This window comes from Marmota flaviventris, chromosome 7, assembly GCF_047511675.1.
Source record: "Marmota flaviventris isolate mMarFla1 chromosome 7, mMarFla1.hap1, whole genome shotgun sequence".
Classification (NCBI taxonomy): domain Eukaryota; kingdom Metazoa; phylum Chordata; class Mammalia; order Rodentia; family Sciuridae; genus Marmota; species Marmota flaviventris.
In genome coordinates, this window is record NC_092504.1 from 121,724,029 (window position 1) to 121,746,951 (window position 22,923).

Below are 22,923 nucleotides of genomic sequence, written 5' to 3' on the forward strand. Positions count from 1 at the left end.
CCTCTTTCTAAAAGGGGTGGTGTGAAAGAGGGAGCATAGAGAACTTTAGGTGGGTTTTGTTTGTTTGTTTGTTTGTTTCCACAATGCTGGATATTCCTTCAAGAGTGTATTCTGAGATCACAGTATTTGCTCTCTGTGCATCTCTTGGAGAAATATTTCTAACTTGTCTCTTACCTGACTTGTAAGTGAAAAGGATTTATTCCTGTTTTTCAGACACATAGGCATCAGACTTTCCTTTCAGTTGAATGTAGGGCTGGATTGTACCTTGTGGGTCTTACTTGCTTCCATGGTGGGGCCCCCGGGTCTCCAGAGCTCATTCACCTTCCCACCTGAGGCAGAACTGTACTTGGGAACAGGTGCCTGACTGCCTAAGACTCAGAGTTTATAGAGTGTTACGTGTTCTTGCGAGTAATACATTCCAGGCTCTCTCCATAACACATTCCAGAATGCTTGAAGGGAATTTTGCTGAGGTCTGATCTAAACCCTTTCTTCTGCCTTTTAAACCCTCTGTGTCTTATCTTGGCCTCAGTGGACACAGAAAATGCATTGTAGCTACTCAACATGATTCAGCAAATGTCACTTCAGGTTTTCAAAACTGCTATTGGGTTTCTCATGTCTTTCAACCTCTACTGTGGAGTCTGTCAGCTCCAGATTTTTTTCCTCCTTGTTGCTTTCCTGTTTTATCCAGGGACTTGCAAGGGGAAGCATTTATTGCTTTGTTGCTCCCTCTGATACCTCAGAACAGCAATGGCAGGGACCAAGTAGGAATCTTCACTCAGAATAATTGATTGTCCACCAGACCCTGGTGCCTTATGTCCTTCCTAAGAGGTGCCACAGAGAGCTTTAGGGCTACAGGGTAGGTTCGGCCCTGCCAGTTATCCCAGTGGTGCTCGGTCTTGTCCTAATCCAAAACCAGCCACTGTTGCAGCCGAAGAAAGTTCTGGAAGCGTTCTCCGGTGCCCTGAGCTGATCACTAAGAGACTACTTCCCTGACAGTTTCCTCTTCCTGTGAGGCTCTTGTTTGACTTCACCCAGTCCCCAGCCTGGCCATGCCTTGAAGACAAGCTGTCTCATCTTTAAAACCCTGAGCCAAGGGCCACATCTGTCCTCCTGTGTACACCTTCCCCTGAATCTGACTCCTTTAAAAGAAAAAAAGGAATGAAGGGGGGCGGGGGAAGAATACGATTACAGAAAATACAAATGCCATACAAATAATCATGTTCATCATCTGTTTTACCTGAGGTACCCACTGGAAAGCCCTGGCTTTGCCCCTTTCTGTCCCCCTGTGTCCAGTAGGGAAGGTGGATTTCTGTCACAGGGAAGGGGTCCTTTTTATCAGAGAACCCTGTTCCCACTCCCGTGTATTCCCACAAGCCTCTGCTCAGTTCTGGTTTCTGGCTGAGGGAGGCCCTTTTGGGTGGGTCAGTGGCTCTTGACTGTGGGTGGATCCCCATACAGGAAGGTGGCCTGGTTCACTTCCAACTTATGCCCAGAGCAAATCTGGGCATGGTGAGAATTACCACAGAGAGGGTAGGAAAGTGTGAGCCCCAAGAAGAGATGAGATAATTTCTCCCTGCCATTTCTCTCCAAATATATTGTCAGGATCCTCACCTAAAAATTATCATCAGCAGCTTTATAAATTTAATTACTGTATTGATTCAGCTTCTCTGAGATTTTAATCTTGTCAGGGCTCAGATTTTTGTTAGTCAACATTGCATTGCTGGCAAAGCAGGAAACTCCCTACACTATGGATATTAGGTTTTTTGCTAAGTAATTGGTAAACATATTCTACAACAACAGCAACAAAATTGTATTTATTATGGATATAGATAAAGATGCATATGGATAGATTTACACATTAAAACTTAATAATATGGAGGAGATCCATTCATTTGGAAAGTCTTTTAAAGTGGCCAAAGGTTGGGTTTGTGTTTATCTTTGTAGGCTTTCAAAGCTAACAAAATTAACAATGCATGTTAATTTGTTAAGCTGAAAATACTTGGAAATACTTTTGGAAACACTCCATTTTCAACTTTATTAACCACTCTAGGAGTATTTATCAACAATTGAAATGCCACTTTGCTCTACTCAATTGAGTAGCTATTTATTTATTCATGAGTGCATCTTGCCCCTGGACCCTCACCACATTCTATTAGAGTGACTGCCTTGAGGACCATTTAGATGCTCCTTTTCTTATTAGTACAAATTAGGATGGTTTTTCTGTGCGACCAATTAAACCTGTAGAAAAATGACATCAAAATCTTTAGTTGCCCCCTGTGTCTCCTCTGGCAGCGGGAAGACAAAGTGAAGTCATGCAGAAACATGGTCAGGGTCATTTCTATGAAATCTAGGCCCCAGGTATGAGGTGGCAAGAAAAATCACCTGCTAAAGTGCATGGAGGAGGTGCTGTCAGTGTCCTGTGGGCTGTAATTACATGTGGCCCGTGAACAGAAAAATACATGTTGTAACATAATTTTCTGATGTTTATTGCCAGGACCTTAAATTTCAAGAGATGGAAGAAAGCATTTGTAAAATGTCAGAATTCTCACTTTATTTTTTCCTAGTGAAATGGTGTGATTGGGGGAAAAAAAATCTTTATTCTTCTAGATATCCACCTTGTATTCTACTAGTGGAGGCATTGGGGGTGGTTATCCTTCTGATCATTTCTTAGACAAATGAGTCTGTAAGTGACGGAAGCGTTAGAAAAACTCTGTGGATCTCATCATCTTCTTGGGGCTGCTGTGGGCAGCCATCTTTCTGTCCTATGGGTGCTTTGACTTGAGGGTCACATCAGCCTCTGGAGGTAGTGCTAACCGAGCAAGAAATCTTGCCAAGCATGTTTCCAGGCCTTAGTGAATCTTGAGATGCCACTGGAAATTTTTCTCAATTATTCTACAACCCCACCGAGAGGCACCCTGCTTGCTGTTGCACGTGTTAGTAGATATAGGAAGCCGGGCCTCATCACTGCCAGTTTCTGGGGCAGGAAATCCATGAGGAATCTATGGAGATCTGTCTCTTGGCAGTGCCAGGGAAACCTGGCTGCCAAGACACTACCATTAGGCATTAATGACTTGGCACCTGGGGGCAGTCACTAAGCACACACTAGTTATGGTGATATCCAGGTGGGACAGTGAGTTGAAGTGAAATTGGGAGACATTTATAGTCACATTTGTGTACCCTATGCACAAATACACACACACACACACACACATTTGTAGGACTGCTGGTGCTGTCAATTGAGAAAGAGCATAGCTCTGGCCTCCTAGGATCATGAGGTCCCCAAGCCCAATGGCCATTAATTCCACTTTAATGTAGTAAGGTGCTAAACAGTGATAAGACCTAAAATTATGTTCACTGATGCTTTGGATAATAGAAACAATGTTCATTAAGTATCTTCAGCTAAAAATGTAATTAGCAAACATCTTAATTATATACTTGGATTTGAAGCTTATGCTAATCTTAAAAGTATAAAAATAATACAAATTAGAGGAAAGGATTAGAAGAAAAACTACAGAGTATAGAAGTTACAAGTGTCTGCTCTGAGCCGAGACTGGATCCAAATCCTTGCACTGGTATTAACCAGCTCTGCAGCCATAGAAGATTACCTCATCTCTGTGTGTTTCACTTGAAAAAAATGGAAATAAATAATAGTGCGTGGTCTTAGGGCCATGGTAAGCATCAGAATGCTCAAAACATATAAGCAGCACATGAAACTGTGCTCAGAACCTAAGTGTTCACTACATTTTAGCTTGTATTTTAGAGATGATATTTTAAGAGTATAACTCCACAAATGGATCATTAGTAGAAACTTTGAAAAGGAATAACAACTCGGAGGTTTTATCTTACAATTTCAGAAGTTGGCCTGCATGTCCCACAGGGAAGTAAATTAATTCTTCATATATGTAATATTTTGTTGAATTGATTAACATTTGGAAATGAAACAAACTTATTCAATAACCATTTGTTTAGTACCCATAAGCATCACAGGGAGCATCACATATTAGGTCTACATACTCCTAATATGATGTTATTAGGAGTATGTAGACCTAATTTCCAACTTTCAAAAGTTTAAATATAATGAGACTGCATGTATTAGAAAAATAGTACAAAATTTTCACACATTTCTAAAAAGGTTACTTTGACTAATATAATTAATTATATAAACTGTACTCCCTGGGCTTTTAGAAAAGTCACTGGGTAAATATGCTTGGCTATAGAAGCTGCACACTAAAAGCATCGATTACCTTGAACTGTTTAAGTAAATGTAGATTATTACTTGATTCCAGGTATCCCACAGATATTCACAAAATTACTGCATAAAGTTGAGTAAAACCAAAATGCTCAATGTGATATTGACAATCTGCTCAATAAGTCATGCCGCAGATAGGTTATGCCTGTATAAGTGCTAGAGAAAATATTAAGTATTCTTCATGGAATTTCATAGCATTGACCTTAAGTCAGCCATGAGAATAAACACAGCATTATAGACCTAAGGCCTAAAACAAATAGGAATTTTATAATTAATTTGCAAGCAAATATCACTTTTAATAAATTTGAAAATATCACCCGTGGCTGTTTCTAGTCAATCAAATTATGACTATCATCAAATCTTACCACGTCTTATATAAAGGATAAGAACATTTTGATGAATTAGAATATTTTTAATATTTACAAGATTGTGAGCAAGAATGAAAAGTGACAGTGAAATAGTATTTCTGTATCAGTGGTTATGTCTAACACATTGTTATTTGTCACAGCCAGCCATTTTCCAGACAAATGAACCAAGTCTTAGAAAAGTTCATGTGACCTAGGAACAGTATCTAATTGCCCCAATGACCAACCAATGCTCTTGAGAATTTTTTTGAACTCTCAGTTGACTGAATCTCAGTTGACTGGCATTTTGGACGATGTTGGTGCTTGATTCTTTTCTTCTCTATTTTTGGTTTTGGAGGCACTTTGCTGATTTTGTTGTTGTTTACGTTCAGCCTTTGATTCATCAGAGGCATCCTGGTTGCGCTTACTGTTTTGTTCAGGGCTGCTGGCCCACACTTTCCCTGCAGCTTCCTATTAGCATATATGAATGGGATACATCTGTTTTTCATTGAAACAGTTCTAAAAACCAGATTTGTCTGTCAAGTCTTTTATTGACAGATACAGTGGACGAACTAATGAGTGAAACTTTAAAATTGCTTTGTTAATTTTAAATGCCTTAGAATTCAGATATCTAATGACTGTGTAGCATATATATCTGCTGTGGGGTGATGGCTTGTCTTCCATCTGCATTGCCGGTTTTTCTGTGACGAGGGTGATGAATATTAATACCTGTAATTGTAAACACAAATGGTCATTTTTTAAGGTTTGATTGATTGATTGATTGACTGCAGTACTGAAATCGAACTCAGGGCCTCACACATGCTAGGCATGTGCTCTACCGCTGAGCTACACCCCCAGCCCATGAAGGGTTATTTAAAAAAAATAAAATCAAGTTAATTGGTGTAGCCTAGCCCTGTTCTGGTTTGATTTGGATCCTATAAGTTTGTACTATCTGTTTGTATTAAGTAGAAGCGTCTGGTTCTTGAAGAATTTTTAAATAAATCAAAAACATTGCAGTTGCAAAGTAAGTTATTACCACAACCCTAAACTCAACTCAGAACTTTTGAGCTCTTTTGAGCTTTCTTTTCTTTTTATGTATCCATTCACTCATCTTCCCAATGATCTATCCATCTACCACTCCAATTCTTTTTTTTTTTAATAATTGTATTTCATTTATTTATTTATTTATTTATTTATATGTGATGCTAAGCACAGTGCCTCACGCATGCTAGGCAAGCCTCAGCCCACCTCTCCAACTCTTTTAACACATTAGCATATGAAGGGATTTATCCTTCCTCTGAACTCTGCTTCATATCCACAAGCTGTGTGATCATGGACCAGTTTCTTAATTTCTCTGGTCTCATTTTGCTTACTAAAATGAGTAACGTAATAGTAATCATAAAAATTGTTAAATTGGATAATTTATAGGACGTTTAGAACAGTGCCTGGTGTTGCTAAGCATTCATTAAATTTTAGCTGTATTTATTTTTCTCATGGGACCCATTTCTATCCTCATTGCAATATGATTTTGTGACACACACGTTGGCTCCTCCCTCACTGGGATGAACACCTGTTGAGGACCAGGATGAGGTCTGATCATGCTGCAGTGATTAGCTGGGTTCCTATGCAGAGTATGCAGCATCTTGCTCTAGGAGGCAAGTGGGGCAGATCTCTAGAATGAATGAAAGAAGGCAGGCATTCATTATCCTAATGTCCAAAGTGATCATAGCTGGGCTTTGTACATTTTCTGTTAGAAACATATTTAAAAGGCTGTGTTTCAATGGAGTATTACTCTGCATTAAAAATGACAAAATCATAGAATTTACAGGGAAATGGATGGCATTAGAGCAGATTATGCTAAGTGAAGCTAGCCAATCCCTAAAAAACAAATGCCAAATGTCTTCTTTGATATAAGGAGAGTAACTAAGAACAGAGTAGGGTCAAAGAGCATGAGAAGAAGATTAACATTAAACAGGGATGAGAGGTGGGAGGGAAAGGGAGAGAGAAGGGAAATTGCATGGAAATGGAAGGAGACCCTCAGAGTTATACAAAAGTACATACAAGAGGAAGTGAGGGGAAAGGGAAAAATAATACAAGGGGACAAATGAATGCCAGTAGAGGGGGCAGAGAGAGAAGAGGGGAGGGGAGGGGAGGGGGGATAGTAGAGGATAGGAAAGGCAGCAGAACACAACAGACAGTAGTATGGCAATATGTAAATCAATGGATGTGTAACTGATGTGATTCTGCAATCTGTATATGGGGTAAAAATGGGAGCTCATAACCCACTTGAATCAAAGTGTGAAATATGATATATCAAGAACTATGTAATGTTTTGAACAACCAACAATAAAAAATTTAAAAAAATAAATAAATAAATAAAAGGCTGTGTTCCTATTAGTGTAGCAAGAACTCTTCAGAAGGAAAGACAGTATGCCAGTAAGCTTTGACTGACATCAAGTCAATGTTCATTGTAATTTGCCTTGGGCAGTTGTAATTTGCCCGTATCGTTTATGATTTTCTTTTGCAGCCCGAAAGTCAAAGAAGTTGGGAAAGTTAAAAGGAATTCATGAGGATCAGCCTCCGCAGCAGCAGCAGCCACCGCCCCCACCCCCCCAGAGCCCCGAGGAGGGGACAACCTACATTGCTCCTGCGAAAGAGCCCTCAGTCAACACAGCACTGGTTCCCCAGCTCTCCACCATTTCCCGAGCGCTCACACCTTCCCCTGTCATGGTCCTGGAAAACATCGAGCCCGAAATTGTGTATGCGGGATACGACAGCTCAAAGCCAGACACAGCCGAGAACCTGCTCTCCACGCTCAACCGCCTGGCCGGCAAACAGATGATTCAAGTCGTGAAGTGGGCAAAGGTACTTCCAGGTAGGATTGCGTCTCCCCCGCGCAGTCCACATCCTGAGCCAATCTCCCTCTGCCGGTCCACTGGCTGACAGTGCCCTTGGAGTTAGCATCCCTTACATCCTGATTCCAGGGTTTGGCATGGATAGCCAGTAGATGGAGTGTGGAGGAAAAATCTAGTTAAGGAGCTCATTTCTTTTTTGAAAGAAGGATTCTGGATTCTTTTGTTAATAGAACAGCTACATATCTGATGTTGACGATTAAAATGGGAAATTTCATCCAAAAAAGTATTACTAAGGTGAAAAGACATTATTTTGGTGAAGTCACAGTGAACCCCTGTATTACCAGCTCATAACCAGGGCTCATCTAAACATAGGCCAGGTAAGCCAGGGCCTAGTAAGTCAATCGTAAGAGACCCTGAGCAGCCCTGTGGTCCAAAACTACCACCTTACGCCCAGCACCCTTAACATTGTGCGTGAAATTTCTACTTCTTGGTCATTTTCTGTGCTGTAGGGTCTTATTAATAAGGCCCCTAGTAATGTACTGAAGCATGACTTGGAATTGTCATTGCATTATCCTGGTTCATGAATCCAGAGTAGTTTCTTAGATTACCTGTGGTTGATTAGCAGCCAGAACACCTGACGTTGGGGAAGGCTCTGATGACCGGTACTTTCAAGTGGAGCTTGCCTGGGTGAAACTCTACAATGAACAACAAGTTGCAGGGCACAGAAAGGGCACCAGTGAACAAAAGGCTCCTAAGGGACCGGGTGCTGAGGACAGCTGCTCCTCCTCTGAGCATTGTCTGCATCCAGTCTTACCCCAGACTATGGGAATCAAGGACTCCTGTGTGTGAAGTGCTACAGAGTTGTGAAAACTAAAATCCTTTGCCATTATTGCAGATTTGCAGGTGTCAACAGTTATTAAATCACCCTTTAGTTTGGTGTCATTAACTGTGGGTGGGATGAAGCAAAATTTATAGGTTATACAGTATCCTTTGGTCTGAAGAGTTTCCACTGTCATCTACACTGAACCTCACCCAACTCTTCAGTTTTAGTTGGCCCCGGCAGTTTGCCCTTACTGAGCATTTAGGGTGAAATTACAGCAGAGCATAGAACAGGGCCAGGCCTATGGTGGGTGCTCCGTTAAATGCCTGTTGAATTGATTCAAGTCTATTAGAGTAAAGGTAGCTGTTAGAGGCTGACTTAAGGAGCTTCTTCCTGGAATGTACTTAAATGCTAAGTGTATTTCTGTGATTAATTGTTCTGTTCTTCAGGATTTAAAAACTTGCCTCTTGAGGACCAAATTACCCTAATCCAGTATTCTTGGATGTGTCTATCATCATTTGCCTTGAGCTGGAGATCGTACAAACATACGAACAGCCAATTTCTCTATTTTGCGCCAGACCTAGTCTTTAATGAGTAAGTACCTATTAATTAGCCTTCATAAAACAAACTGCAGAGTTATTTGTTATGCTTTTTTCCCCCATAATTTCTAAACAGATGTACATGTGTGAAAGAATCTCCTGAAATGGGCATTTTTAGAGCATTAAAAATAGATGATTTTTAAGAACCTAAAAATCACTTTTTACAGCATTACAGAGTACATACTTCAGATTACGTATAAATCAGTATATGCAAATCCCATATAATAGTATGTGGGAATTGTCCCAAAAGAAAAATGATCCAATTGGCTCTGAAAACCCCACTGGTACAAAGCCACAATTAATAGAAAACAGTCTCTTTTGGTATCTCCTCCAGTTGGGAAGACTGTCTAATTTCTAGGAAACGTGAACGCGTGGAGTGCCAGTTTCCTCGCGCATCATGTAATGGATCTTTTGTTAACCGTATACAGCTGCTGGATGTGTTTTCCTGACCATCGTAATTACCCTTCTTTTCGACCATAAAAGAAGCCAAACTGTTATTCTGCAGCGAAACATTTTTCATTTTATGATGTATTTTAAAAGATTGAAAGAATTTTAATAGACTTTTTTCTTTGGCTATGGATTCCTTCCTATTTTTTAAGTTTACATTTTCATACTGTTTGCATTCCACATTAGCACATTTCATGTATGTTTATATTCAGCCACGCTTCTTTGTCACTGTTGGGTCAAGAAGTATTTAAAAGGGAACGTCGGAGTTGGGGTTGCAACCACAGCCATATTCTAACAGATGGCTCTCTCTAGAGACAGGAAAACAGGGCTTTCAGGAAGGAAGGGAGCAGACAAGAAAGACGTCGGTCATAGAAAGGGGACACTTAGTGCCAGTATACCTCAATAATGACCTAAGACCACCACTTCACCCCTATTTTATTTCAAAGAAAAATTAGAAATTTTAGGCTCTTGAATTGGTCCTTCCTGGCAAAGAGTCGGAAGATTCATAGTTCTGCTTAAATTTTCACCCAAAGCATGAAATAAAGCCGAACAAATGACACACACACATTTAATATACTTGTTTTCCTCAGTAATCAGCTGATATTTTTAAACAGCCCCATTTTAAGGAGGTTTTATAAATCAAAGGAGAAAAACCTATTAAAGAAGTCTCTTGCTTTCAAAGGAAGTGCACATGAGGAAGTCTCTCTCCTATAGATATGTCAGTGCATCTGCATTTGATTTTGTTTTCACAGGAGATCAACATGATCCTTTTAATCTTCTTCAGGATATCCACCGATTTTTTTCCCCCCATAAAATGTAACATAAAATCTGCCACTTGAAGTATGCAGTGCAGGGGCATGAGTCACAGTCTTCACTGAACAGCTGCCTCCACTATCCAGCTCAGGACCTTTGCCCCATCCCAGACTGCAACTCTGAACCCATTCCCTAGTAACTCTCCATTCCCCCTCCCCTCAACACCTGGCACCCTCTGGCCAGTGAATCTGCCTGTATGGCCAGTGTCTCATATGAGGGAATGCAGATGACGTTCGTCCTCTTCTGTCTGGGTTATGTCGCTTGGCATGATGTTTTCAGTGGCCACCCTTATGCTGCAGCATGTATCCAGATGTCTTTCCTTTTTATGGCTGAATGATATCCCATTCTCTGTATTTAGAGTGGATCCCCTCATGGTTCATGTTTTTTATTCATGTGATTTGCCTGTGGGCTACCTTTATTTGCAACTTCAAAGTCAATGTTCATGCTGGGAGTGATGGTGCATGCCTAACATCCCAGTGGCTCTGGAGGCTGAGGCAGGAGGATCTCGAGTTCAAAGCCAGTCTCGCAACGGTGAGGTGCTAAGCAACTCAGTGAGACCCTGTCTCTCAATAAAATACAAAATAGGGCTGGGGATGGCTCAGTGGTCGAGTGCCCCTGAATTCAAGCCCCAGTACCTCCACCAAAAAAAAAGTCAGTACTCACACTGTGTTTTAGCCACCATTCACAGATATGTGCAGAGGGGCTAAGAGTTTGAGTCACCTTCCAGCAGAGCTCAGACAAGGCAGGCTCTGCATTCTTATTTGAGCTCTCACTGTATACACCTCCTCCCTTCCACCTCCCTGCCTCCTTTGCCTTCTATTTAGTGCCATGACTTTGGACTTTTGTGCTTTTCTTGGTGATTTCCCGGGTTTTCTTTGATATTTTTTTTTTCTTTTCAATGTGGGGTGCTGTACCCAGAGCTTCATCCCCTTTCTTTTTCTTATTTTAAGACAGCATCTCACTAGGTTGCAAATGTTGACCTTGAATTTACCATCCTCCTGCCTCAGCCTCCCTAGGAGTTGGGATAAGATGTGTAAGACAACATGTCTGGCTGATTTCCCTGTTTAAAATGATGCTGATCACGGTGCTGAAGTGCTGTTCTGGAGCTCAAGAGGGCTGTAAATCGTGCCTTACGGAGGAATTATGTGTGTTAGAGGAGCTTCATTCTGGCGTGAGTTGTGCCACTGCTGGCCGGGAGTTCAGTGTTAACGAGTCGACAGCACATATTAAGATGTCTTTGAACAGACCCAGACATCCGACAAGGTTATGAACTGATGAGTCGACAAACATGTTGTGGTCAGAGGCTCAGTGGACCCTAATCCCCCCTCCTCCCTGGGAGGAGTGATTCATTATTCACTGATTCAGCCTTTGCTTTGACTTTATAGAACATACTAGCAAAAATGGAGGCAACTGACCAGATTTTGTTTCTCCATTCATCTGCTGGTAGACACAAAGGTCGTATTTACCTTTGGGTATTGTGAATGCTGCAAACATGGGTGTACAAGTAGCCCTCCGAATATCCATTCCTCCTTTGGGTTCTTTTGGATACACACCTAGGACTAGAATCGCTGCACCATGGGTATTCTGTGCCTGAGGATCCGCCAAACTGTTTTCCATGGCATTTACATTCCAGTAGCAAAAGTACAGAGTTCCAATTTCTTCACGTCCTCCCAGTCCTTCTTTTTAATAATCATTAAGTAGGTATGAAGCGGTCTCTCGTTTGGGTTTTGATGTGCATTTCTCTGATGACCAGTGAGGTTGGGCGTCTTTCTGTATTTTCTGTAAGAGGCGTCCCATCAAGGCCCTTGCCCATTTTCAGTTGTGTTGCTTGTCTTTCTGTTGTTGGTTTGCAGGAGCTCTTTATATATTCTAGAATTAAATCCTTAACAGATGTAGGATTTATGAGTAGCTTCTCTCCTCTGTGACTTGTCTTTTCACTCTCTTGAAAGTGTCTTTTGGTGCACAAAAGTTCTCAATTTTAATGAAGTCCAACTTCTCTATTTTTCCTTTCGTTTACCTTATCTTTTGGTATCATCTGCCAGTTTTTAATTGTGTACACATGGCTGAGTGGAGGAGGTCCAAAGTACATAATTGTAAGAATTATTATTTTTTTTTAACAAATGAAGCTTAAGGAAAATGCTTTCAAGTTGAAGGTTTCACTGGTACTTTCTTGGGAAAGTCGTAGACTCTCTCTTGGTTGCTTTTAAATTCCTAGCACCTCATATTATGCCCAAGGCATGGTCGATCCTCCATAAATGTTTCCATTGAATACGGAAATTATTGAACGGATGAACCAAGTCAATATGAAAAGGGGCTTTCTAGCTTGCATTTCTAACTGTGAGGATGAAGTTCATGATGAAGAAAGGTGGCGTGGGATGTAATGTTTTCATGAGCATTGCTGTCTTTAAAACAGAGGCACAGAACTTCCTTGTGGATGATCTGCGTTGGCCTCAGCTTAGAAAAGAATCTGAAAATTCCAGATGATCTTATCCTTCAGCTGTGTATTAGCAATACTGGAGCCGGAGGAAAGGCAGGAAATAGGGAATAATAAAGGAAACATTTCTTCCAACTTTTTAAATTAAACAGTGGGTGAAAATATGAGTTAATACTTGAACATAGAACTTTTCTTATTATGAACTCAAAACTTTTCAAATATGTATTAAATGATTAATCATTCAATTTTACCTTGAAACAACTTATCATATATTGCTACAGATGACTGCAATTATTCAAATTTTCTATCAACTCAGTACAAATATTAAAACTCCCACTTAAGCCTGTAATGAAAGTTTTTCAAAAAAATTTTTTTTTCCTGGAGCCAAGGAAGTTTCACTGTTAGACTCTTTTAAGCCTTGGCCAACTTTTTTTTAAAAAATTAAAAGTCTATTAAAGGCATGGCTATGCCATCTCAAGTCGTGGCCCCACTAAAAATGTGTTTGGGTGATCTTCCACTGTCTTCAGAGTCTGAACCTTGTGTCCCAAGATTGTTGGTAGGAGCCAGAGGCCAGTGACGTCCTGGTACCCCTTCCCCAGCCTCTTGTGTGAGTTCTGGTCATCTCCAGGGGGGAAGGTGTTCCACTCGGCTGATTAGGGAGAGAGGTGGAGTCGGCCCAGCAGTCCTGGCCTTTAGCCCTGTTGGTGTTCCGGCAGCACCATTAGAACCCTAGACAGCCCAGCCGTCCATTCTTTCATGCCCTCCCGGTTGCTGGACCCAGTGTGCTGGTAGGATCCATGTCCTCCGGGCTCTCCTGGGCCTCTCTGCCCACAGCTCAGTGCCCCTGAGGTCCCTCACACCCAGTGTTCTGAAGTTCCAGAAGGCCGGGCTAAGAGGCCAGCTGTCTGCTCCAACATGCCCCCAATTCCCACCCCCATCATTTAGGCTGGGGTCACGTGTCTTCCCAGAGCCCAGGGTAGCCTGGTTATAAAGTAGCAAGCCCACCTCCCGTCCTTTGATGAGGTGGCTGATGCCCCCCAAAGGCTGGATGTGCTTCTGTGGTTGGACCTTTGCTCTGGCAGGGCCAGGCCAGTGGGGAAGAGCAGCAGGAGTTCCAAGGAGAGGAGCAGGGGAGAGGGAGGTGCCTGGGTCAGCTTCCCCTTCCAAGGCTCCTTTTCTGTGCCCCACCCCCAGCCCACTGCCTTTCTCCTTCTTCCAAATAAAGATTAAGGAAAAAGACTTCCGCTTGGCTGGGAACTGTTTAGTCACGTTTCTGTAGTTTGCAGTATCTGACCCTTTTCCCTTCCCCTGCCTCTTGTCTCCTCTCCTCATCTCCCCACTCCTCTTTTTGCTTTTTTGCACGCACGCACGCGCGCGCACACACACACCCCTCTTTCCTTCCCATTACTAAAAAGCCTCCCACTTTGACATTTCCATTGCTTGTCTTTTAACTTCTTAATAAGAATAAGGGTATAAACTTTAAATTAAAAAAAAAAATTCTTTTCTGTGCCTTATCTTTTTACTGGGCCCTAGGAAAACCCAGCCAATACCAGCAGCTGGGGGTCCAGAGTCCACAGTGGATCCTCTGATCATTTGGTTGGTTGGAAGTGGTGGCGTGGTCACTCCCTGCAGGTAGCCCACCATCTTCCAGCCTCTGCTCTCCACCCTGGGCCCTCTTTGCTCTGACCTGACCTTGGGGACTGTTGAGACTCCTGAATAAAGAAAAATAATGTTCTAAGCAGAAAAAGGCCCGCCTTTGTCTGCAGAGTGCAGAAGCCCCAGAGAATGGAACCATGTTTCTTTTGCACAAAGGTCGGGTTCAGAGACCATTTCACCACCTGATGGAGGAGGCTGACGGAAGTCTAGGGGGAAGTACAGAAAGTCTGGGGAGGTTTTATAATCTGCAAACAAGAAATAATCATCCCAGCATATGTAGAGACAGAAGAGAGGCAGGGGCTGTCCCCTAAGTGAGACATTTCCTTCTCTCCTTCCCCTAGTATTGCTTTCCCTTTATCTTAATGATAAGAATTAGTCAGTATAAAAAGTCACTTCTGGGCATTTCAGCAGAGGAAGGAACAGAGGAGGAATTTTAAAGAAATGGATAACTTGGCTGCAATGCTACCTCTGTGTTACTGCTCACATTAAGGAAAGTTCCTAAAATGAGTGTGCTAATTGGCCTCCCCTGAGAGCCTGGAAATGCTGAAGGGAGTGACTTTAAGACTAGCACCGTGGGTCAGCGCCCCAACTCACTTCTTGGCCTGTCTTTACCAGCCCCAAGCCCTGCCTCACTGGGCCCACCGTCGGGAGAAGGGGCTCGGTGGCTGATTCAGTCCCTTCATTCAGTGTATATTGATTGAGCAATGTCAACATACCAAGCAAGTCCTGGGCCCTGGGAGGATGACAGTGAGAGAAAGGAAGTCCCCTCCTTGCTGGGGTCCATGCTCTAGTGGGCAGGGGGTAGGTGGGTAGGAGGGCTAGGAAAAGGAGGCAGCAACGTAGAGAGACCTGCCTGCAATGTTGCCAGAGATAGTAGTGCAGGGACATCCCGGGTCCCCCAAAAAGTGGGGTTTATACAGGAGAGATGGGTTGGCATTCCTGCTGAGGGATTACTGGGGCACTTGGCAGCCACAGTGTCCTCCTTTGGGAGCTTTGACCAGGTCCTTGCTGCTCTCTGGTGCAGGAGGAGGGCTCTTTCCCACCTCTGTGTCAACTCAACATCCCTTATTCAGACAGACTGCGCCTGACCACCGATCCAGGGTAGACCTGTTTTCCCAGGCCCTCCCCTTTTATCCCAAGTGAGTTCTCTTCCTAGTGCCTGCACTGGGGGGCAGCACCGTGGCCCTCTGGCCTACCTTGGAATCCCCAGCACCTAGAATACCATCTGGCTTTAGTGCACAGTGAACTCAGTAATTATAAAATGTTCTTTTTATACCACTTCCTGCTGACTTTCTGTATAAGCTCTGCTCCTGCCAAATTACCTTCTCATCCAAAGGACACTTCCTGTCCCATGACTTTCCTTACTGTTGAAGCATGATATCAAAAGTGGCTTTTTTTCTTTTCTGTGGGTGCTGGAGATTAAACCCAGGCTTGAACATGCTGGGTAAATGCTTTACCAGTGAGATATACCCCCAGGCACAGTATTTTTTTTTTTTATCCATCTTTTGATGGTTTTTGTATTCTATATATGTTTATCACTCTAGATACAGTATAAATTCTAAAGTACATAAAGCATATTTTTAAAAATTATGTCTAGCGTCTCACGGGACACTTTTTTGTATAGTTGTACCTCAGCAACTATTTTTGGTTTGTTAATGAGTACTTCCTCCAGCACAAAAGTCAGAAGCCAGATTCCTGAGATGGATTTTCCTTATCATGCTTCTGGGGCTTAACACATGGACTTAAAGAAAAGGATTTATTTTCAAGTTTTCCTTCCAGAATACTGGTATCTCTTAATATTTCTCCTGTGATGTTTCTTGTAGTGTACTTGAGAAAATTTGTCAGGAGTTAATGAAGCTGGGTAATTGCCAGTATTGCATGAAATCAAGGCAAAACAAGTGTGAGACTGCAAATGGAATGAAACATCTATACTCTCTACAACTATGTTGAGATCCCACGGATTAGTAAGGACGCACTAAATACAGCCAGGCTGAACTCTGGCTAACTAGAGGGAGCTATTTTTCATTTTGAATAAAAGTCAAAAACAGGCTAAGGTCGTATGTGATTTGTACAGGGTATGGACATCTAATATATTAGCATATTGCTTTTTACTTCAGCTAATGGGCTCAAGGTCTTTGGTCTCTTCAGGCAAAGGAATTCTCCAATGTAAAAAAAAAAAAAATCACTAGAGTAAATTTCTTTATTGAAAATCTGATCAAGATTGGTTTTTCTGCAGTGATTCTGTTGCAAGATTGGGGCAAGTGACAAGAAATGTGTCAGTCAAAACTAAGGAAGGCTCCAGGCTTGACATCTGTCACAGGGCATAAAGACGGTGGCTGGGATGGACCCACCTGGACTGCAAGAGGGAATGAGGCTGGAACATGGCTGTTTCCTAAACTTGCATCATTAGACACTTCCAGAACCAAAACTGATTCACACCATCAGCCCTTTTCATCGCATCCCACATGGGAGATGATGTTGCTTTTACATTACCCCCAGCCTTTACCCATGAACCCAAGGCTACTGCAGCAGGCTTATTGGCAGGAGGGCTCTGGAGAGGCTGTTTAGTTTTCCTGAGGTCCTGCACTTGGTCTCTTCCTAAAGAAACAAATGAATAATGAAAGGGAAAAAGCAAACACAGAGAAAGGTTCAGGAATGAACCTAATGACCCAAGTGCCCCTTTGTGAAGCACACGTGGGCACTTGGGTCATTAGCATTGCCCAGGTGGGTGCAGTACGCACAGCGGCAGCCCTGCCCCCCAACCTCTACCTCTGTGCCCCTCTACCTCGAGGTAGATGCCTCATCCATAGAATCAGTGGAACTAGTGGTTTATAGACTCCTCGCTTCCTTTTTACTACAGATGTGAGCTCACGCTCCGATTCCCATGGAAACAGCAGGGCAGAAGTAAAACTCAAGTGATTGACAAGGATTTGGAGGACCCAACCCGTGCAGGACACTTGAGAGAAGAGCTGGGCTAAACGCCCTCTCCAGTGCACTGTTTTATTTAATCCTCCCAGCTCTGTGAAGTGGGGATTTCTTCCTCTTCCTCTTTGAAGCATGAGGAGTACAAGGTTCAGAGTTTTGAACCCAAGGGTCTCTCAGTCCAAAGCTTAGGATTTTTTAGCACCATGGAGGCTTCTACATTGATTGTGGGATTAGGTTTTTTCATAGGCAGTTAATCAGTAGTAGACTTTTGGAGCCTCCTAACGGTTTCAGATACTACATATATTTGGAACTCTTACTGACTGATCATATCGTCTCTCATTAAAGTTATCCTTTAAAATAGGTGAGAACCTGCCAGTATATAGACCATACCATGGGAAATGAAGTGTTCTTAGAAAGACTGGAACTTTGGTTCAAAGTTGAAATTATGTCTCCAAATCTGTTTTATTTCTTTTCTGATATCACAACAGTATTTAAGAGCTCTGTTATAGAAAACCTGAATGAAGCCTAATCCTTGCCTTTGTTATGAATGTGCTTGGTGATGTCACGTGACTGAGTTTATTGCTAAGCCTTCATTTCCCTTCTACAAAATGAGGATATTGGGCCACATCAGTTTGCAAACATATTATTCCCTTGGTACTCTTAAAATCCTTGACAATTCCAAAGAGTTTGTGTGTTTGTACATTATGTCTATTGATATTTACTCATATTAGGAATTAAAACAAACATTTTGAAAGATAAGTTGATTTATAATTCATTTTAAAATAATAACAAACCCATTGCCTATTTTATAAGTAACATTAAATCACATAAATGTTTTTAGGAAAAACCAATTTTTTTTCAAAACCAAAATATTAGAAGAGTGACATTGTTTTGCCTTTTAGAAAAATCTCTTTAATCTGGCTTAAATTAAGACAGTTGCAGACTCTTATTTGCTTCTTACATTCAGTCTGTTTTGAGAAGTTGTTTTGGGCAAAACAAATGAAGAAAATTCAACCTCCCACAGATAAAGAGGGAAGGGTTTGGGGGGTAGCCTGGAGTCCTCAGAACACACTCTGAGAACTGTTGAACAGATGATCTTTAAAACCCAACCCAGACTCTAATTCTGCTTCCCCTTTGGGGAACCCTCACTCAAGGTCTGGGTCTCTGTTTTCTCATTCAGAAAAGATCCAATAATCCACATTTCAAGCACCAGAGATTCAACACCAAATAGAACATAGTCCCTACTATGTGACATTGATTGTGCTTGACACTTTTGTGTGGCTCATCACATTTACAATCATATTTCAAGGCAGATGTTATTATCACTATTTTATAAATCATGCGGCTGCCTTCATCCAAGAGAGCTCCAGTAACTTACCCAGGATCACGTGGTCACTGAGATGGGGCTCTCCCAGGATTACTCTCAAAGCCTATTCTGTTTTTGTTATATCATAGAAACTCCCTTTATCTGTAAAATAATGGAGATGGAAGAATATCAAAGGTCCCTTCCAACCCCCTGTGGTTCATGATTATAGAGATTTTCTTTACCAACATGAGGTTTAAAAAGGGTGAATTGCTTTATAAATTGATCATTCTAATCATTTCCTCTAATATGAGATTAAATCTCTTTATGATTATCACTTAGCTAAAAAAAAAAAAATATGAGCAGTGACTAGCATTTTCCCTGTCGATAGTAAATGTGGAGAATATCTACAGTATGCAAAATACTGTGGTGGCTGTCGTAAGGAATCCAAAGTGAATGATGCCCTTTCCATCTGCGAGAATCTCGAAGTGCGGGGTGGTGAATTATTGGACAAATAAGACATGGATGTATGGCTAGCAGAATAACAAGATGGAGAGACAAAGCGGTTGTTCTGGACTTCCTTGGTGAAGGACAACTGCCCAGCAGCACTGTCTAGCCTGAAAGGCATGAGAAGCCTGCCCAGGCAGGCAACGAGATGAGTGTGAAATCCAGAGTGGAGCCTGTCAAACCACAGCCCTGGGAAGCTGTGGCTCTGCCTTCCAGAACCCAGAGGGCTCTTCTCCTGCTTTCCTTTCTTCCCTGTTCTGTCCTCCCTGCCCCCTCCTTCCCTCCCTTCCTCCACTACTGACCTTTCTACCTCTTCCCCTTCTTATCTTTCCCCGTTCTCTTTCTCCCTCTATTGCTCTGCGGCCATTCCCTGTTACTGTCATAGATTAGGATGATACTGCCACATCTTACGTTTATAAATCAGAATGCTAGATCCCGTTGTCTTAACTTTTAAATTTAGTGTGCTTTATAGAATTTTCCAGAGGGAAGAGGATTCCAATATGATTTTTTTTTTTAACTCCAACGTGAACTTTTCTGCTCTCTCACCCCAACTGGAAAACTTTTTCGTCAAACTCCACTATTCTTGGTCTTGGTCATGGTCTTAAAAATCATTGAAATTTATGTTCCACAAATTACTTGATAGAATGACATTACTCTATTTTCTCTCCCTGATTGATTGTCTTAGTGCATGTGTTCTTTTATAGCAAAATCCCCAGGACTGAGGAATTTGTCAACAATGCAACTGTATTATTTTGACTGAAAAATCCAACATCAGGGTGCCAGCAGGTGAGGGCTGCTCTCTGCTTCCAAGATGTAGCCTGTGGCCTCATCCTCCAGGAGGAAGAACACTGTCCTCACAGACATGGAAAGGCCAAACTTGTCCCCTCAAGCCTAATCCCATGACTCAGTCACCTCCTAGAAGCCCCACCTGTTAATACTATCACATTGGCAATTCGGTTTCAGTATGTGAATTTACAGAGGACACCTTCTCTCTCCCCATCCCTCTCCTCTCTTGTGAGGTTGCCTAGAGAGCAGGTGCTTTGCTGGGGAAGGGGGTTCTGCCAGCTCAAGAATCACAGGGAATTAATGCTTCTAAGATCTTGACCATAACACTCAATGCTCCTAGGCATTGAACACAGAAACCCAACAAATCATCCGTCTGTTATTCAAAGGAAACTACAAAGCCACTGAGTGCTGATGAGCGGAGGGTCACAGAATTTCATAGTCAAGGCTAGGATCAGAACACGTCAGCTCTGTATTTCTCAACTGTCTTGACTGGTGATTTATACAAGTAAATAAAGAAAACAAATATTCAGGCTATATGTTGAATAAGCATTGTGTTCTTGCCATTCCATGTGCACGTTTGATGGAAATGGGGGCTGTGGCCTGATGGTGTTAGACTTGCTTCACCCAATAATGAATGATGCAGTTGTTCATCATGTCCTGAACAAAATCTGCTTTGTGACAGATGTTTGGAATCAGTAATAAGAAAGGACGCGTGGCTAATCTCAAATTAATTGCATTGAACATCATCTTTTTTCCCCCTTATTCAGAGAGACAAGCTTTTAGAATGATTCAAACCAAGGAAACTCCCTTTCATCCAGATTTTGATACCCCAAAATGTTTTTTTAAAGTCCAGTTTGATTAATGACTTTATATACTGGAACTTTGTTTTCCTTTTGCAAAAGAAGTCTTTCAGGGTGGAAGAAGTCTGTGATCCTGTGGAGTGGGCACATTTGCTTTCTCCCTTCCATACCCCACCCCAGCACAATCCTACACTCACGTCACCTCTGCAAGTGTGAGCCACTCTTTGCCAACACGTTGGAGATACAACTGCACACCCAGGCCTTATCAGAGTAAATATCCTTCCTTATCCTCTGCCAGGTTTGGGTTCTGGAATAATGTGATGTCTCCTCCAGAAAGAACTTGACTCCACAAGTTTCTGACAGATTTTAATTTTGCAGTGGGAAAGAGTGATTTGCCGTCACCCTTTGCCCAAACATCAGTCTAGCAGTGTTTCTAAATCAGCAGTTAACTTTATTTGCATTCTTAAAATTCAATAGTTACCATCAAGTAGGAATCCAACCTTTTTTAGGGCCTCTTTTTACAAGTAAAGAAACTATGGTCATTTATTGAATTTAGATGGTGTTTTAAGTTTATGCCCAAATGTATGAAGCAGTAATGGCTCACTGAAAATTGTCTTCTCTTTACCCTTCTGAGGTCTGCAAATCATGACATTCCCAGACATTTAGTGTTGAAGACTGCAGTCTAAAAATAAGAGACTTAATAATGAAAAAGAAATCTCTCACTGGAGTGTATTGTTCTTTTGGCTCCTTTCTGTGTGTGCAGTCATCTCTTGTTATCCAGAGGGGATTGGTTCTGGGACCCCCACGGACACCAAAATCTGCAGATGTTTTTAAGTCTTTTGTATAAAATGCTGCAGAATCTACACGTATGTCTGCGTGTCCTACCTTGTACCTTAAATCATCCCTAGATTACGTATAGTACCTAAAGCAATGTAAATGTCATGTAAGTAGCTGTTTTACTGTATTGTTTCGGGAATAATGACAAGAAAAAAAGTCACTTCAGATGTAATTTTTGTTTTCTGAAAATTTCTGATCTGTGGTTGGTTGAGTCTGTGAGTGTGTAACCCACAGAGATGGAGGGCCAATTCTCATAGCCATTTCAGTAATAAGAATTAATATGGTTGGTATTTATTAAGTACCCATAGGTTCCAAGCATGCTGCTTGGGATTTTAACTTTAATATAACAGTTAAGAGCTCAGACTCCAGGACCAAATGGCCTCAGTTCAAATCCTAGAATATAGTTTTCAGTGAGGTTTGACCTGCTTTCCAAACAATTTCTTGGAGTAAGTAAATCACTGTAGTCTGGTCGGGAACAAGAGCCAGCTTCTCTGTCAAGGACATGTCTAAACTTCCTTACCAAACCCTAGAATATAAAAAAATATAATTGGTTTAATAAATCTTAAACTGTCCAGTTAATTCCCACTTAGAATCCAAGAGGAATAGAGAGTCAATAGTATTTATGTATTTGCCTATACCAAAGGCCCCCCTGCCGTTACGGATAATAGAGAGTGAACTCCTTTGGAATCTTCTGCAGTTTGCTGTGTTCCTTACCTTACTATAGTGTGGGTTCTCTGGTCCCATATTTCAGGGACAGATGCCTCACATGATAAAATAAATTGTGTCCTGAAAAGTTGCTTAGAAGTCACCTTTTCAAATGTATTGTATTATTACTAGCCTGGGAAAATTCATAATTCAAAGACTACTAATTAATCTCTAGTCAATTAGAAATATTTTTGCAATGCTATTTCTCACAGATAACCCCCATTTAATTTTCTCTAAAATCTGAATTTTCACAAGGTTCTCTGGCTACCTGCTTTCTTTTTTTCTACCAAAAACACATATCCTGTACCCCAAAAGACATTGCTGACTCTACTGGGTATTTAAAATTCTGTATTACAAAGAAATGTTTTAGAAAATACTCTACATAATATTTATGATAAATTTTTTTTCCCCTGGACTTCTAGGATGGTTAGTAGTAAATTGTGGCTTCTACGTAACCACACTCCCTCTTCAGATTGTCCCAGGTTATTTTCATCTACGCGAGATCCATTGAAGTTGGTGTAAATTGTGATGCTGGCATCCGAGGGCAGTTCTATGAGGATGTCTTCCTTTTGGAGCATCAGTTGAGGCGACAGACAAAACATTGAACTCTTACTAGAATCAGACCACGTGAAGTTAATAGAGAAGAATTGAATGCCATGGAGACTTGGGGACACTAGTCTGTCAGAGACATTAGTCCAAGAGCACAATCCACAAAGCGTATTCCCAGGGGATTCCTGGACCTGCTGGCCGAGCTCTACCCTGGCTGTAAATTCATGATATAAATACTATAAAAATAAGCCAACATCACAACCACAACCCAAGATGGCCCTCTGATAGCTCTGT

The 22,923-nt window shown here is 41.7% G+C and overlaps 1 protein-coding gene across 5 annotated transcripts in view; it reads left to right on the top strand.

The window, feature by feature from the left end:
• Window positions 1–22,923, top strand: part of Nr3c2 (nuclear receptor subfamily 3 group C member 2) — a 324,777-nt gene that overhangs the window by 256,455 nt on the left and 45,399 nt on the right. For all 5 annotated transcript variants that reach the window (XM_071614629.1, XM_071614630.1, XM_071614632.1 and 2 more), the window contains exons 5-6: window positions 7,121–7,468; window positions 8,718–8,862. In XM_071614629.1, coding sequence (XP_071470730.1) covers window positions 7,121–7,468; window positions 8,718–8,862 — 493 coding nt within the window. The remainder of the gene's footprint in view (window positions 1–7,120; window positions 7,469–8,717; window positions 8,863–22,923) is intronic.